The 17285-nt window shown below is 37.0% G+C and overlaps 1 protein-coding gene across 2 annotated transcripts; it reads left to right on the top strand.

Moving 5' to 3' along the window:
• The first annotated feature begins 865 nt into the window (after nucleotides 1-865).
• lurap1 (leucine rich adaptor protein 1) lies at nucleotides 866-15755 on the top strand. 2 transcript variants are annotated; one of them, XM_055052186.1, is made up of 3 exons: nucleotides 988-1065; nucleotides 1167-1502; nucleotides 10056-15755. In XM_055052186.1, the coding sequence occupies exons 2-3, from the start codon at nucleotides 1290-1292 to the stop codon at nucleotides 10911-10913; spliced, it is 1071 nt and encodes a 356-aa protein (XP_054908161.1). In that variant the 5' UTR covers nucleotides 988-1065; nucleotides 1167-1289; the 3' UTR covers nucleotides 10914-15755. The 2 variants fall into 2 exon arrangements, with proteins under 2 accessions (XP_054908154.1, XP_054908161.1); XM_055052179.1 differs by having other exon boundaries at nucleotides 866-1502.
• The last annotated feature ends 1530 nt before the right edge of the window (nucleotides 15756-17285 follow it).

Here is a 17285-nt window from a genome sequence, read left to right as displayed (position 1 = left end):
TTGACCATTTTTGTTCATGTCTGCTGCCTTTACCGATGGGACCATTTGATCTCTTTTGCCATAAAAACTTTCCAGTAATGCAGTCCTCTTGTCTCACAACTACATGGCTTTAACCTGACGCATACCCACAATTCCACATCAGGAGGTTCAGGCCTGTTAGGGGGGAAATCTGTCTATGGTGTGTGTGTGTAGGCAGAAAAAAAAAGTAGTCGATGGTGTAAGTGTGAGTCAGACTGCAGAGAGTGGTAACATTTGTAACACCTCCTTCATCACACTCCTAACACCTTTTCCACAAAAATGAGATCCTATACTTTATGCTCATCCAAAGATTTAATAAAACTCTAAAATTATGCTCTGCTCACACCACAAATAAACAGAGTTTTAGACTTGTTTGTATGTAACAAAAACATGTATTTTACTTGTCTCTATATAAGGGATTAGTTTTCACAATGCTTGTCAAAGTTAAATTTTTATGGAGCTGCATAGATTACAGCAAATATATACATCTGCTAAATTTAAAATTAGCAATGAGTTTTTCAGTGAACCTGCTTATGTTATATCTTTTTCCATGTACCTCTTCTAAAATAACAGCAAGCAATAATTTTCTGCAGGGACTGGAATATTTTACTGTATAGATACATAAAACAAAGAATAAATACATTATTTGTATTTAAAGATATATTAAGGACATCTTTTCGGACGGACAGACAGAAAGACAGAGTTTTTATTTTATCAGTTGCGTAACAGTTGAGTCAGTTTCCTGTCTGTCGTTTTTATTTTGAAAGTGAGCCCGGATGCAGATCCGCGTCGTTACGCCTGACTTGTCTCTGCTCAGCTCTCCTCTCGCACTCTGCGGCTGCTGCTGGTCGCTGTCATCATGCAGGTGGAATCTGCGCAGTGTGCTTCACAATAAAAACCTTTGACAGGGACGCCACGACTTCTCCGAGCTGCCAGTCAGCTGGACTCCTGACATCAAACCGCCGGGGAGGAAGAAGCAACAAGACAAGAGACAAACCGACTAATTGGACTTTTTATTCCCTTGCACCCTTTACCTACCTAAGTTAGGTATAGAAATATAGTTATATTTGGATTAGGATCTCGTTAAAGTATTGCTCTGCGCGGGATAATAAAACGCTGTTAAAAAGTGGTTTCCTCTTTTGGCGCAGTCACAGCACAGCTCGGCGGGAGACGCAGAGGATGTCATCCAGTCCTAAAGGAAATGAAAGTCCCAAACAGAGCAGGAGGACGTAATCTTTTGGGAATATCTTCTCTTTGCACGCGTCGGTGCGATGGATGAAGGCACCGCCAGCGACACCATCCCAGATCTGAAAGACATAGAGACAAAAATCGGCCGGAAGACTCCCGAGGGTTTGCTCAGGTGGATGAGAGAAGATGCGTCCTCTCTCCGGGGAGAAACCAAACTGGCCACCCCTCAGGACACCAGTAAGGACACTGGGAGGAAGAGTTTGGATGAAAAGATTAGGAAGCTCAGGATGGAGATGGTAAGATATTGATGTGTGTGTGTGTGTGTGCGTGTGTGTGTGTGTGTGTGTGTGTGTCCAGTGGATGTAGATCCAGTTTGTCAGTGTCAGTCAGCGCAGTTGAGCTGTCACACTGACGCAGCTCAACGGAGGCTCTCATCCAGCTGGAGAAGGTGGCTGGAAATAGCTAAACACATTTAAGCAAATTAATCCGTCCATGCAGGAGCAATGATTTAAAATGAATGTGCAAAATGCACAGGAAAAGAGGAAAGAGTGTAGATCCTCTACAGGTCACCGTACAGTTTAGATTCATCAGGTTGGATTGTTAAATGTTGGCTGTGGAGAAAGTTATTTGGATAAAATCCATTTTACCTTTTGCCCCTAATTCAGGGGGCAAAAGGTAAAATTGAATTCTTAAGGGAAGGGACTCCTAATGGTTTCTGTGGATTAGGAGAACATCAGATAGGTTTGGTTTTCCAAACTTTGTGGATGAATAGTGTTGAGTTTTTGAGTACTGGGGTTTTTCTGGCTCTATGGAGCATGGACCTTCCCCGCCTTGTTGCTTCACAGCTGACTGATAGAAAACTCCTTAGTCCTTTACTAAAATGTTTTTTTTTTTTTAAATGTCTGTTTGGAAATATTGCCGATGGTGAAAAACACAGATTTATGTTGTGGAAACCAAATATTAGTGCCATCTTTAACGGTTATGATTCTGAAAACTACAATTACCTAAGAGTGGCAAGTCTATTAGCAAACTACGTGCTAGCAAATCAAGAAGATAACTCCAACAATTGCTGAGCTATTATGTTTTTTTGAAAAGTAAATGATATATTTTCAATTTTGATGACATTTACTTGAAAACTAATACAAATAAGTACAAATAATAATAAAAACTATAAAAGTTGTAGATATAAATAATCAGATCATGTTATACATTTTTTTTAAACTATCTGTGTCAATACTTCTGTTATCTGCTGGTATTTAATTACTATGGTAATACCATTACTATAAATGTTACCATGCTAACTAGATGTTACCAAAGTAACACAATACCAATAACTATGGCATTGTTTTATTTCTTTTGTGACTTTCAGGGAGTTCTACAGTGATAGCTTTACTTTTTCAAATGTTATCACTCACTTATTTTATCAAGAGTCTGATGTTATTTAAGCGGATTAATTCCCAACAAGCAGCTGTTGATTTCTCTGTCATCTTGTTTACAAGGATCCAATCCACGTCCAAGCAGCAGAGTAAATCCTCTGCCCTGAGTGTACATGCATGTAATGCATTCCTGCGGCAGATTGAGGCGTGCACGCAGCCTGCGGTTCTGACACAGAGCGCATGCACGACTTCCTAACAAAGCGAGCCGTTATCCGACGATGTTTCTAACACATTGGTTCGTTTTTAAACAGCCAAAAGGAGAGGATCAGTTGGTCACATGTTGGGACTGGAGCTCACAGCAGTGCTATGAGCTCCAGTCCAGTGGTTCTAAAGTGCAATTGTTTTTTATAGTACAGTAAATAGAATAGAACAATAATGTGTGGACAAATAAGCTAAAAATGTCCTGAGTGAAACTGTCCAGGACAGATGTAGATTACATTTACCTGTTACTGCAGAGTACAAGCAGAACTTGCTGCAGCAGACAGGCTACTTGATGTATTCAACATAACATTATTTAGTTAAAATTATATTGTAAAATATATTTCAGATAAGAATTGAAAAATCAGAGAGAAGGTGAAAAGCTTCATCTTAAGCATTTTGTCCTTCACAGTCATTTCAAACTGACAACAAAGAGAAAAGGGCACCAACCAGAGCTGCACATTGTTTCATTCTGTTTTGTTTCTTCTTTTGGCACTTGCTGCAGCAGCGCCTCCTACAGCAGCTGCCACTGTAGGGCACTGCTGATGCTGCCTATGTGCAGGACCAGCCCTGCTTCAAGGTTTTTGTAATTTCTCTAAATCCATTAGGATTTATGGCACACAATCCTCTCTGCTGGGAATAAAGAGGAACCGACAATATAGTTGTGGTGATAAACAGCAACTTCCTAGCCTGCAGACACAAACACACCCTCCTGCTGTGTGTGTGTGTGTGTTTCATTCATCTCACAGAGTGGTATAGTGTAATGAGAGTGCAGAGGAGTAGATGTGAGCACTGCACTTTCATCAGCTATCTGCTTAGTAAGATTTACAGTAATGCATGTGAGAAGAGTCTGCAGAGTAATGCCAAATGGGAGAGCAGACATTTGGTTGTGCATGCAGTCTAGTATTTTTAACACCTTAACACATGCTGATAAAGTCATTAGAACAGCTTTAAAAGGCAGGCTGTTAATGAGTAAAGTAAAATCAGCAGATTTTCATAAAATAGTTGGGTTAAAGCTACTTTTGGGATGGCTTTAGCTACATACTAACTAAAACATGCTAAAACGTTTGGAATTCGTAACACAATTGAAAAAGTATGTACTGTATATAAAGGACAGATCTGAAACAAATTTACTGGACCAGGACACTCATTCACAACAACGAGAAATGAACAGCAAGCTGGATGCTCACAATTCTGATGTTTATGTTTTGTTGACGAAAATATGCTGTTGGTCATTTTTCTTGTAATACATCTCTGTTATATTTTCTGGAAATTATCACAAAGTCATAATTGACTTAGTTTTCAGAATTTGTCCTAAGTTTCACTTTTCTCTTTGCGTTCAATGCTCATTACAAAATGAGCACTGAACACTCAAAATTACCATGTGAAAAATCTGTATCTGGTCGTCTACTTATAGATGTTCCAGTCATTGTGTGGTTGTGTCAAACTAAATTATTACCAAATGAATATTCTTTTCATTTTTTTTATCACAACGCCCTGTTTACAAAAGCTGACACAGCCACCCTCTGTTGAAATTATGTTCACTAGTTTATTTACGCCAAACCAAACCCAACAGCTTGGAATTCAAATGAGAATACAATTAGTGGAACCATGATCATATTTTATATTTAATTATCTTTTTTTTTTTTTTTTTTTTTTTTAAAAGAAAAATCAGATTAAATTGTATTTAGCTTCATAGTCATGAATGCTGCATTATGGGGCATCTCCTTAGATTTAAAGTTCAATGTCACTTCTAATTCAAAACTGTAATTTCACTTTTTGTTTTTTCAGAACCAGAATGCTAAATATTGTCTTTGGCTTTGACAGTTGAGTAGAATATGGCACAAAATACATTTCAGGGGCTGGATGCAGACAGATGGTTTATTTCAGGGTGAAGGGACACTGCAAGGACACCGTCTGTCTGCAGATGACCTGAGAGAGATGAGGAAGGGGAAAAAACAGACAATGACACGAGAGGATATAAGACACTGTGGGCGTGTGTGTGCATGTTTTTTGTTGCTATAAGAGTTAACTGGTGTCCCAGCTGGCAGTGATTCAGCAGTCTGTGTGGAAGCTGTGTGACATTGGCAAGATTTTTTTTTTTTTGCCATATGGGCGGGTCTGCGTCACGCCTTATGCTTCCACTGACTGTGCTATCGTTTCAGCGAAATTTTACTCTGTCTTTTTGAATCTCCATTCTTGCTGTTTCAATGCAAGAACTGGACCCCTCCCTTTCATTCCCACAATTGTATTTATTACAGAATTTATACAGGGGGAAAAATACTTGATCTTTTTTCTCCAAGAACTGCTTTAGTCAGCTTAAAGAAAAATCCTGCAGAATAATACATTTCCCACTGACTAATTATGCTTTTGGGGACAAATCAAAGATGCTTCCTGATTGGTTCTGCTTTTGCTTCAGAGAGGGCAGGATTCGTTAAACTCACTTGAGAGATAAACTAAAAATTGGAATCTGTTTGCAGAACAATTAATTAAGGAAAGCCACTCGTCATTTTGATCTGTTGTTAAAGATTGTCTGTTTTTCAATTTTTCTAATCTTAACCATGTTGAAATAGGCCTACAGCAAATACCATGCTATAAGGAGTTTGGACACTGGTTTTTCTGTATATCAATTTATTTAAAAATAAACAAGGGGTGTGGATTTTTTCAAATGTAATACTCTGTGAATTGTACGTAGGAGCTCAAACATATATACACCCTGTTTCTTTTTACTTTGCCATTTTTGCTGTCATATTGAAACACATTTACATTTGACTTTTTATGTTGGTGCCCACCAAAATATCATATTATTAGAAAAATTAAAGTGAGTCAAGCTGTCAGTTTAAGTTTCAGTTTTAACATCCAGCATGCCAGGTGATTGTGCAATGGTAGCATAAGGTCATTTCTGCACTAACAGATTCACTGTGTAGCAGTGCTAATGTGCATTATACAGGGTGTACTTTGGCACTCATGGCAAAGTACACCCTGAACTTTGGAAAGGTGTACCTGGCTGCCAAAGATAAGCCATGCAGCCAAAAATAATTTAGCCTCATGGCTGATATTGTGATAAAATTGTGCATGATTTAGTGCAAGTCATTTGTGTCTTCTTTCATCTTTTGAAACAAACAATAGATGCACAGTAGCGTAACGGTGATATAATTAAATTGCAGAGAATTATTTTTGCAGTCATCAACGAGTTTTTGGTATGACCCCAGCTAGATGCTTGGCCACTTAAAACTAATTGAAGCCTATTGATCTCCTGACAAAGACTTTACTTTAAACTTTGCCTTAGATTTTCAAAATGCTTAAGGGAAAGAACATACCAGAAGCTAAATATAAGCCTACTTTGTCTATTGTTAAATTATTTTTTATTTGTGTTTGGATCATTGTCCTGAGTCTTACCCATTTGTCAAAGATTTAATTAAGTTAAAGAATTTGGATGTTGTTCTCTTTCTTCATTATCCCAACCGCTGCATTCACCAGGATGTCTCCTGGAAAAACAACCTCACAGCATGATGCCACCTGAAATAAAATTGTGTGCCAACAGTACACATTACCCAAGCACATAAAAACTGCTCTGACCTATCCCATATTAAAAATTTGTGGACTATACCTCAGGTGAAAAGAAGGAAACCAATCTGTTGGAATCAACTTGAATTAAGTGTCTCTTCTAAAAGGAAAGCTATAGTGTACAAGATATGTAGAGCAGGAAAATGAGCTTTCCAGAATCATATGGATAAACCAGATGGTGCATCATGCCTGAGTTTTTGGCTGTCCTCTACTGATGTCTTCAAAAACATGAAAAGATCATTAGTGATGACTTAGTTCTGTGTTGTCCTTGAAGTTTTGGTTCCACTTCCATCCTGTCTGGATCACAGAAAAACACTTAAAGCTCCACTTTGACCTTTCCCCTCTGACAGTGACCTTTCTGTAATGAGCGAGTTTGAATTCACTGTGCAGTTAAAAAAAGGAACTAAACAGCAACAATGATAGGGATGAAAGAAATTCTTTCTGGGTCAGCAACATAAGCAACGCTAAGCAACATTGACAGAAAGCAAATTGCATGGATTCCACTGCTGCCACAAAGAAGAGTTTGTTCTCTTTATTTATTTGTTTATTTATTTTTTACATAAGCTGTTCACAAGTTTGCATTTAAGGAAGATGCAAAAGCAAATTCATCCGAAGTTGTAAGTCAAGCATTTTTTGTGGTAATTTAAACACCAGCCAACCAATGAAGTACCCTTTCCCCCTGTCCTCACCTCAGTTTAACACTCAGTAATTTACTGAGACTTGACAGCACCATAAATCTAGTCAATCTCTGCAGGGAAAGAATTCAGCAGCTGAGCTGTGCATGCAGCCTCCGTTAGCATTATGCCACCTCAGCGCTGACAGGCATGGAGCTACTTTTATCACCACCCTCATTAGGCAGTCGGACGCTGCCAGCCAGAATCTGCCTGTGCCAGCCTGCCAGCAGGTTATGAGCCACACGTGCAGGAAGCAGCAGTTGCTGATCTCCAGATCACATTCATGCAACGATTCACCCTGTAAACAGACAGTGTTCATTTCATTTCATTCATTTCATCTCTACAAACGTCAGCAGAAGTGGTTTGTAAGCAGTCATATGTATGTAAGAATGTCATCATTAAGTCACAATATCTTGTACGAAACAGTTCAAAGGCTTACTTATGTTAGCTAGTGGAAAAGCTCATTTCTGTTTTCTTGGATTATTTTAGCATTACATCAGACCAGTAAAAAATATTTCATACTATAAATATAATATGCCTTACACAATCACTAGACAAAATGCTGACTTGACAGGTCAATGCTAAAGACGCTGGCTGTTGATGGAGTTCTGTGTCCAACCACAGTAATGAAAAGTTTCGTGGAAGGCAAATGTGTGGTAGGAAACAATGCAGCAGCCGGGAAAGATGACACCATTTAAACACTGGACAATCCAAAATACTTTACACAAAATCAAGGCAGATGCATTAAAATTAAAACTGCTTTGAAGAAAGTACTATGTGACAAACTTAAATCTTGTTCTTTAATCATTCCTCAGTGAATAGGCAAATGGTTTTTCATCTGCTCTGTAAGCTCCAGTAAATCTCATGTTTTCACTCCTGATTTAAAGGATCCAACAGCTTCTGCAGGTCTCAGGTTTTCAGAGTGTTTTCACCAGCACTGAGGAGCATAAAAACTATGAAATGTGTTTTAGCCTGAGAATTTTTAGTGCCTCTGGCTGCCACATTTTGGATGAGCTGCAGCTGTCTGCATTTTTACATAAACAACTGAATAAACTACTATAACCATCCAACTTGCTAAAATTGAAAGCATGCAAGAGGTTTACGGTGTCTGGCTTAACATAATACCCTTTAATTTGGAAATATTTTTATGATCATAGCAAGCTGATTAAGTAACAGACTTTATGTGGTTGTAAAAATTCAGATCTAACACCAAGCTACCCTGTGGTCTAATTAAGACTAGTTGAGCATTGATTCCTATTCTCATGAGCTTTGATTCCTATCCTCGATAAAATGTGTGTGTCACTGAAATGCATCATAATCACAATCACACCTGGTTCCAGCTACGCATCCAAACAGACATTCATGCAGAAACTGCAGTAGCTGCTCCACTAAAGGGTATTATTATTAATGGTACTCTCTCTCTCTTTTTTTTTTAGCTTGCTTTGATTTTTTGTGATAATACTGACGGCTCTCATTGCTCATTACCTTTAAAATTGATTAATATGAGGAGGCATCCATTATGACATCTATAAACGCATGCGAGTCAGTTTGGGGTCATAACTCATTCACACATAAGTGTGACTCTGGTTGCATTTAATTAGTACAATCACACATTCAAAAAAAGAACAGATGATTTTTTTTTGTACAGGATTACATCTTCTATACACTTATAGATACGCCAGTATATCTCAGTTTAGGCGGTGAATGATTCAAAACAACATATGAATAAAATCTTCCTAGTCTGGGTTACAACACAAATAACAAATAAACGATAATTGTATTCCTACTATCCTGTGATGGACTGGTGACCTGTCCAGGATTCACCCTGCCTTTCGCCCAATGACCGATGGAGTTGAGAATCCATCCATCCACCCTGTAAGGATGAATGGATGGAAGGGTGTATTCCTACTGTTACCTTTGATTTAAAGGACAGAGATTCAGCAGTTTTGGAGGAAAAACAGAGGCACTGTTCTGGCAGCCAAATAAATTCATTAAATAAAATGAAAATAAATGCCGAGTGGTGAGGGAACAGTTGTGATGAGAGAATATAATTTGGCTCAGCTTTAAATATTGGTGCCATATATCACTTCCTGGTGTGCTCCTCGCTGACAGACCTCTGCAAATCTATAAGGGAGGATTTTTCCATGACCACAAAAACAGTTTTACTTCTTCTGAAGTTAGCTGGACATTTTGCATTTGATTACAGTATGTAATTTTGTGTAATTATTGCTTTTTTAACCAAAACAAAGCTATTTAAGACCACAAATGTGCCACATTTTCCACATAAGTTCCATCTCAGCTTCTTCTACAGGGCCAGTTTTAGTCATATTTTCCTTTTACTTTCCTGTTTCTTCCCTAATTTGTTTCCCATTTATAGTATCAGACCTCCACCTGCTTGTGTCTGTTAAACATTTCTTCCAATTATGGCAATCTGTAAAACTTTAATAGCCTTATAATAGTGTTAGCACATGTGTCTTGAGCCAATGGCTGACTGTTTTAAATGCTTTCCAGGCATATCCTGTGGATTCCCCATACAGAAGATTTTTTTTTTCTTTTTGGTGTCAGTAAACGTTCTCCTTTTTTGGCGCTGACGGAATAATTATTTAGTGGATATACCCACTGTTTTTAATGTGAATAACTCAATATCATGAGTTTCAGGTAGTTCTGAAACTCATGCAAAAACACATAATTATACAAAGTATTTTTGGTCTAGTTTTTAGTGCAAATGTCTTGGTTTTAGACAAAACTAAAACAAAAATTATTGTTTTAAGTCAATAATTCATTGATATTGATCAAAAACTATTAGTTATATGTGAAAAAAATAACATGGAGCTAGTTATTTTTCATTAATATTAAATATATGACTTTGAACATGCATGGGAAATTTAATAGCGCTCGACTAATGTAAAGCTAATAATTAACATTCACAGCCACCTGCAGTATTTTGAAGATATCTCATTTGCTGTGTTCACAGGCTTATCTTCGCTCAGTGGATGTCAAGATTTTGCAGCAGTTACTGGCGGTCCATGAGGGCATTGAGGCAGTGAAATGGCTGATGGAGGAGCGCAGCACATTAACCAGTCACTGCAGCAGCCTGACCAGCAGTCAGTACAGTTTGGGTGAGGGCCCTGACACGTCTTGGAGAGGTTCCTGGAGCAGCCTGCAGGACCCCACGAATGACAAGCTAGACAACATCTCTATTGGCAGCTACCTGGACACTCTGGCTGATGACATGGATGAGTACTGCCCCTCCAGCTCAGAGTCCGTGATTTGCTCCACCACGCCACTGGTTTCAGAAGCTACACCCGAGAGCAACACAACCGGAGACCTGAGAGTGTCTGGAGCAGGAGCTGCTGTGGGAGCTCGGTCGAGTAATGGAGATGGGAATCAGATTCGAACTGGGACAAGTGACAAAGAAATGTTAGGGGAACATGGGGTTAGCAGTGCCATCACTGGGCCTGGAGGTAGTGAAGCTGGAATATTAGGAGCTCCTGTCAGGTTTCCCCAAGTCAAGTCAAACAGCTCCAAGGAAAACACTCCAGTCCGAACCAAGCCTGCAGAGACGGATAAGGGCAGCCCCGTTTTAAAAGACGATGCCAAAACACAAATGCTTAAGGTCAACGGTGTTCTGGAAAAAACAGCAACACAGACAGGCAGCCCGACTCGCAGAAGCGTTCCTGACAAACTGGGAACCAGACAGAGCCCCAAAGCCAAACAGTACAAAAACGGAAAGATCGACTTGGATACATGCAAAATGAATGGCAAAATGCACCTGGAGTACGATGCTCACTGGCGATGGGTGCAGTCACAGGAAGATGTGACGTTTTTGTAAAAAAAGACCATTACATTGAGGGTGAACTACCATATTAAATGACAATAACATTCTTCCCTCTGCACTGACTTTTCTAGAAAACATTGATGTCACCATTTTACAAGATTTGGCCCAATTATTTTTGCCAAAGAGGGATTCCTCACTCAAATACAGAAAAATTACTTTGAAAATTCAGCACCATAGAATGTCTCAGGATATTTTTAGCAGGCCCTAATTTTCATTTGAGATGTATATTTTTAATTTTTCTGTAGAAAAAAAAGCACAGTGACATGATTTGCCAGAGAGCTGAAACATTATTGCAGATTCTGTGATATGGCAGTGATTTCAAATTTTTCTTGTTTATAAATTTGTCTCCCTTTAATTCTTCCTCAATAATTTTATTGAGACTCAATTGCTGACCCTGATTTATTTTTTTAAAACCAGATTTAGATTGCGAGTCATAAAAATCTCTCTTCAGATTCTTCTCATGACCATTTGGCAGGTTAATCAATTGCTGACCTTCCCTTAAAACTGGACATTTCAAAAATAATGGCACTAGTGTAGTTAAATGTACCAGATTTAAAAAGACAAACTCCAACATAAGTTGTCCCTTTTTCATACAGTAGATTTACACTACATATGCTGTACAAACATATTTATGCATACCTGGCCTTGTCTAATAATTGTACAGCACACATATTAGAGCATTTTACCAAAATGTGCAGTGCAAGTCATTATTATTAAATTACTACCTAAAACATTCCTCTAACCAAAAGTAACTTTTAATGTTAAAAAATCAACCAAGGTTTGAACAAGTTTAAAAAAACAAAAACAAATAGTTTTGTCATTGTACAGTCTTGTTTCAGTGCAACCATCTACAATAATGTAAATTCACAATACAGCTACTCTGTGCATCTGTTATTAGTGGTGTCTGAAATCCTGAATACAGCCTTTTTTCAGTTTTATGCAATGAAGAAGTTGTGCCTCTTTAGTGTGAAGTTTAACAGCAAAATCCTGTATTTTTCCTAAGATGATTGCACTGTCGTTACAGCTTGAATGCCTTGGTTTGTTTTGTTTTTTTAACCACGCCTTTGCCTCTGCTAGTGTGTCCAGATGTACTGTAGCTAGGCCAGGACTCTGGCCAGGACTCTGTGCTTTTGGATGTCAATTGGTGAATGTGTTATGCGTAGATATTGCATGGCAGGTGCTGAAAGCTTTAGTTTTTGGTTTGTGGGGATGGTGTGGAAGATCGAACAATCAAGAAAAGCAATATATTTTTTAAACTCTTATTCAGAAAAAGTAATCCAATAATACAAGTTTTCTTAGATCGGAATGTTACTTATGAGCCAGAAGAAAACCGATGAGTCCCAAAGTTTTAAAAAAGCTTTTTGACTGATCTATCACATTGTTGCTATTCCTCCAGTCAATCAGCAGTTAAACATCTTGAGGTGAACAGAGCTGGGAATCTGTCATTATGTAAGCATAATATTTAGTCTAATCAGTAAAAATATTACAACACTACCCACTTGGTAACTGTATCACTGGAATACGGCATGTATTCCAGTCGCCATGCAGTGACAGTCTTTTTTCTCCTCATTGATTATGTGCGTCAGTACTTATAGTTCCCACAACAGCCTCTATATTCCTAAAATCCATATTTTAAACATCTGGTGGCAGGAATGAAAGTTAAAATATTCACATCTACATCTAAAATATTGACATCTATAGTCAACTGGTCTTTCCTACATTTGGAAAGAAAGATCTTGACCTGTACTTATGGTGGGAGTCATTGGACTTTTATTCTGTATTTCTTAAATAAAACTATTACAATTCTGATGGGCCATTGAACTGTCCAGGGTGTATATCACCTTCAGCAACCTCTGCTTAAAAGGACTAAAACTAAAAAGTATCATTCCAAAGTTGTCACTGTGATAAGAAAAATGTTTGGCAAATGATTTAAAGATTTTGTTGTAAAACTTAGTAACTTATAGTATTTTCATCTGAACCACTGGAGTGTTTTCTCTTCTCCTCACTTTCTTTTCATCCCACTTTCCCCCCTTACCCATAGTAGTAGAATGGAAATGTTTAGTCTGTGCCAACAAACATTATGTACACACAATGGTCTCTCATTGGAGACAGCTCCATCGAGACAAGTAAGAAAAAGTGTGCTCAAACTTGACCCTGAACACTTAAACAAGTAACCCTAAAAGAACCCCACTTCCCCCTCTTTTCTCTTTAAACGCAATACACACAACTACAACCCTGGTGATGTTTTCATTCACAATACTAAAATGAAGTCTTCTGAAACGTTAGTTCCTTTCAACATATGTGCTGGATGAAAAGCAATAAAAACAAGGGATGTCTGTGCGACTTCTTTGTGGTTTTGTTTCCAAATGAATAGAGGTTTGAGTTTTAAAAAAATAGCAGTGAACCAAGCTGCAAAACTCATTACATCACTACGTAGTGTGTCTTTAAGTGGATACACTGCAGCCCACGGTGGGTTTAATGTGTTTTCTCTAGTCAGATCCAGTTTAGATTTGAAAAATCGACATAGTTTTAGTTCAACTCATGGCAGAGATTTAATGAGTGCAAATGATGCAAGGAGGAGCTACTTGTGCTCTGTTATTTTGGGAGAGAAAATGACTGCTGTGACAGTTGTTTTTTCAGGCAAATCTGAAATAAATCTGGGATCTTATTTCTTTTAGAAGACATTATCGCTGTCTAAATGTTCTAGATGTTTTTAAATGCTCACTTTAATGGATCTGACCAGGCTTCAGGTACCAGCACCCTCAGGCTATTCTGGGAACAAGATAAATAGCACGATTACGTAGATGAGTTGATGTGCACAGAAACACAGTTGCCATGACAATGAGGCCGAGCAGGCTGCAGCTCGAGTGTCTATATAAAAACACACAGAGTACAGCAGAGGCAGCAGCAGTGGAGCAGTATGCTTTAGATACCAGATTACATAAAAGATTTACTGACTCAAAGTTAGAATGAAGTTTTTAATCTGGCATTTTAAAGATGACACCTAAAACGAGTTGAATTTCCTTCAAAATAAGTTTTGAGAAGTTCAGATAATTCCATAAAAGAGACGCAACCAGATTAAATTTAACATGTATAAAGATTAACACCAACATCACTCACAAATGAGTGACAATTATTAAACAAATCAATCCCAACACAGTACTAACTTAAACATTTCAAGGTACTTGCCCAAGTATCAACTTTGTTCTGTGTCATATTCAGTAACATTCAGAGGCAAATATTACAAATAATGGTCAATTAAAAATGCTTTCTAACTCAGCCTTCCTTACCAACTAATGAAAGATTAGTTTGTCTACTGAATGCCACGTGGACCTACAACCACTACACAAATAGATTGATATATTTGAAGAAACTAGTGAATGCGGCTCATTTTAGCTTTGATCAGCTGCATATAAATAATAAGTATTTTTGTTATTCTTTAAATTTTTTTTAACCTAAAATCACTGGCATTTCTACAACTGAGTGATTCATGTTAAGTTGTATTCAGTTTTTTAGCTCAGTGTAGCCATTTCCATACCCAACATTCAGAAGTATGTAAAAAATAAAAAGTGAAACAAAAGACAGCTGAGAAATTTGCCAGTCATGGTGTTAAATCAGAAAAGCTAAACCCAGGGGAAAATGAAGACATTATCAACCTAATTAGTTATCGCAAAGTCTCCTGCTCAAATTTATAAAGTGAAGATTAATGTGACAATTTAATACCTTTGTTAGAAAAGAACATTTGAAGAGACCTGAAAAAGACTCCTAAACACACTTATTTTGTTTGAATGTATCAGTATGGCTAATTGTTTCACTTTTTTTTTACTTTTAGCTCATCCAGGCTTCCAACACAGACAATTTTGTTGCAAAAGTTCTCACTCTGTCCTTTTTCAGAAATCCACTCAACATATTTGGTATTTTTAAGTAAAAAATCCCGTCTGTATATCCTTGGCACAATAATAAACATAGGGGATTCAGAACTTACAGAAATTACTGGTTTCTGGCACTTGCTATTTACTGTTGTTGTTTGTTTTTATAGTTGCTATGAAGTTCAATTTCTCAGAGCAGTAGAAAGCTCAAATGGAGAGATGTCATTTAGTTAATTTAGAAAAACTGAAATATTTAAATATATTTAAAGGTTTTATTGGCTCTGGTGGCCTTTAAAACCAATAAGAAAATCCTGGAAAGCTATGGCAGCGTCTTATTTTGTGTAGTATTATTTGAGCTACAATACTCCTGTGCATGTAAACAGAAGATATTGGAATTTAACTTTGAATTACAATGACTCCACAAAGCATTAAATAAAGAGAAATAAACCTAAGCTTATAATTTTCTAACATGTGAAGGAGCATGTTTTAAAACATTGCTGTAATATTTTAAATTGGACAGGCACACTGCGTTCCTTCCTCTTAGATGACAGCATTATTTTTCTTGGCATCTTATTTATATGTTATGCTTCTGTTTGTCTTTGTTCATGTGTCAGACTGCAAAAAGAAATGGAAGTGAACCCCACTGACTGCACAATGAGGTCTGACATGGATCCAAAACCAAACTTTGCCAAATCTCAGCAAAGAAAATAAAAAAAATAAAAGCCCTCTACAATACAGTTATCTGGATCTGTTGAATATTCATGTTGATTTATTGAGTGAATTTCTGTGATCAGAATTCTTTTTTGTTGTTGTTTTGTCCTTGTTATGCAATGGAAAACATTGATTTTACAATTGTAAACTAGAAGTATTCAATCATTGACTTTGTTGATGTGCAGAATATATATTCAGAATGTAAATAATCCAAGCGTATCCAACAATTAAAGACATTAATGTATTTTAACTTTGATCCTGTCATGTAAATGTCTTGTTTATTCTTCTTAGTTTTCAGGCTCAGTTTAAGAAGACTCCTGTGTTTTTTTTGTCTAGAAAATTGATCATTGAAACAGGCTTTCTGAAGCTTAAGATCACAACTTTGCCAACTCAAGATGTTTTCCTTCCCTTAATGCAAATTACTTTGAACACTTTCATTGAGATTCCTGATCAATATTTGCCCTTTCCACAAATGTTTAGCGAAACAGATCCATTATCGATCAGGGTAGTCAATGGTCGTTCACGCATGCACACACACACACACACACACACACACACACACACACACACACACACACACACACACACACACACACACACACACACACACACACACACACGCACACACACACACAGTCTGTGGTACTTTCTCATCTGATTCTTGACATCCAGACAAACACAGTCATGTATTATATGACTTAAAGTAATTTTAATACAAAAATGTGACATTATGGTCATGTTATGGTCTACACAATCATCAGAAAGAATATGGTCTTGACAGTTTTTCTGCAGACAACCTCCACAAAGTAAGTCACAAAAGATCAGTCCTAGAGAAGCACATCTTCACAGATTGCTCTATACAAGCTTACATAATGAACATTTGAATGAAAAGAAAAAGTTTGGAAAATATATATATATATATATATATATATATATATATATATATATTTTCCAAACTTTTTCTTTATATATATATAAATATATATATATATATAATATATATATATATATATATAATATATATATATATATATATATATATATATATATATATATATAATATATATATATATATATATATATATATATATATATATGGCAGACTTCAGTTTGTAGACAACCACCATTCAGATTTTTGAGAAAATTCACAAAGCTTGGGAAGAGCTACGACATTCACCACATGGGTTATTTCATAGAGCTGGAATTGGGATGGACAAGGACTGTCCACACAGACAAAACCACCAATTAGTGGTTTAATCATCATGGTAACACCAGGTTTGATTGAACAGTAAGATGGCCCAAACTAAATTTAATTTCAGAAAAGCAACTGAGCAGATATACTGTAAGGTATACAAATATTTTTTTATAGTATAAAACTGTGAGTGGGATAAAAAGATCTCAACATAAATAGAAATTTCAAATATTGTGTGTATTAAATATTACCAAAATAATGGCCCAAGTTATTTTTTTTTTCCAAAAGTGATTTTCTTTGCTTAAAACTTATTTTTAAGAGGAGGAGGTGTTGATTTTTTCAGCAAAATTATTGGTGTGTCAGAAGGTCATTTGAAGACGAGTGTGAAGATGCCCTGGAAGTGTTTTGAAGCCAGAGCCTGGATGTCAAGAATCAGATGTGAAATGGTTACAGAACCTAACTGTAAAACTACATGTTTGTTTGCTATGATTGAATTATGATTATTCCCAACAACGATCCAAGAGCAAGCATCATGTGTCTCTTGGTCAAATCAGTTTAAAGAGCAGTTTAATAACTGCTCTTGCGGTTTTAAAC

This window comes from Poeciliopsis prolifica, unplaced genomic scaffold (assembly GCF_027474105.1).
Source record: "Poeciliopsis prolifica strain line A6 unplaced genomic scaffold, Auburn_PproV2 SCAFFOLD002, whole genome shotgun sequence".
NCBI lineage: Eukaryota > Metazoa > Chordata > Actinopteri > Cyprinodontiformes > Poeciliidae > Poeciliopsis > Poeciliopsis prolifica.
Note: the sequence above shows the minus strand (reverse complement) of the source record. Positions and strands in the feature narration are given on the sequence as shown.

Coding starts and splice junctions, on each gene's coding strand:
- lurap1 (XM_055052179.1), top strand. CDS start 1,290: ATGGATGAAGGCACCGCCAGCGACACCATCCCAGATCTGAAAGACATA. Junction 1,503..10,055: donor GGAAGCTCAGGATGGAGATG/GTAAGATATTGA, acceptor CTGTGTTCACAG/GCTTATCTTCGCTCAGTGGA.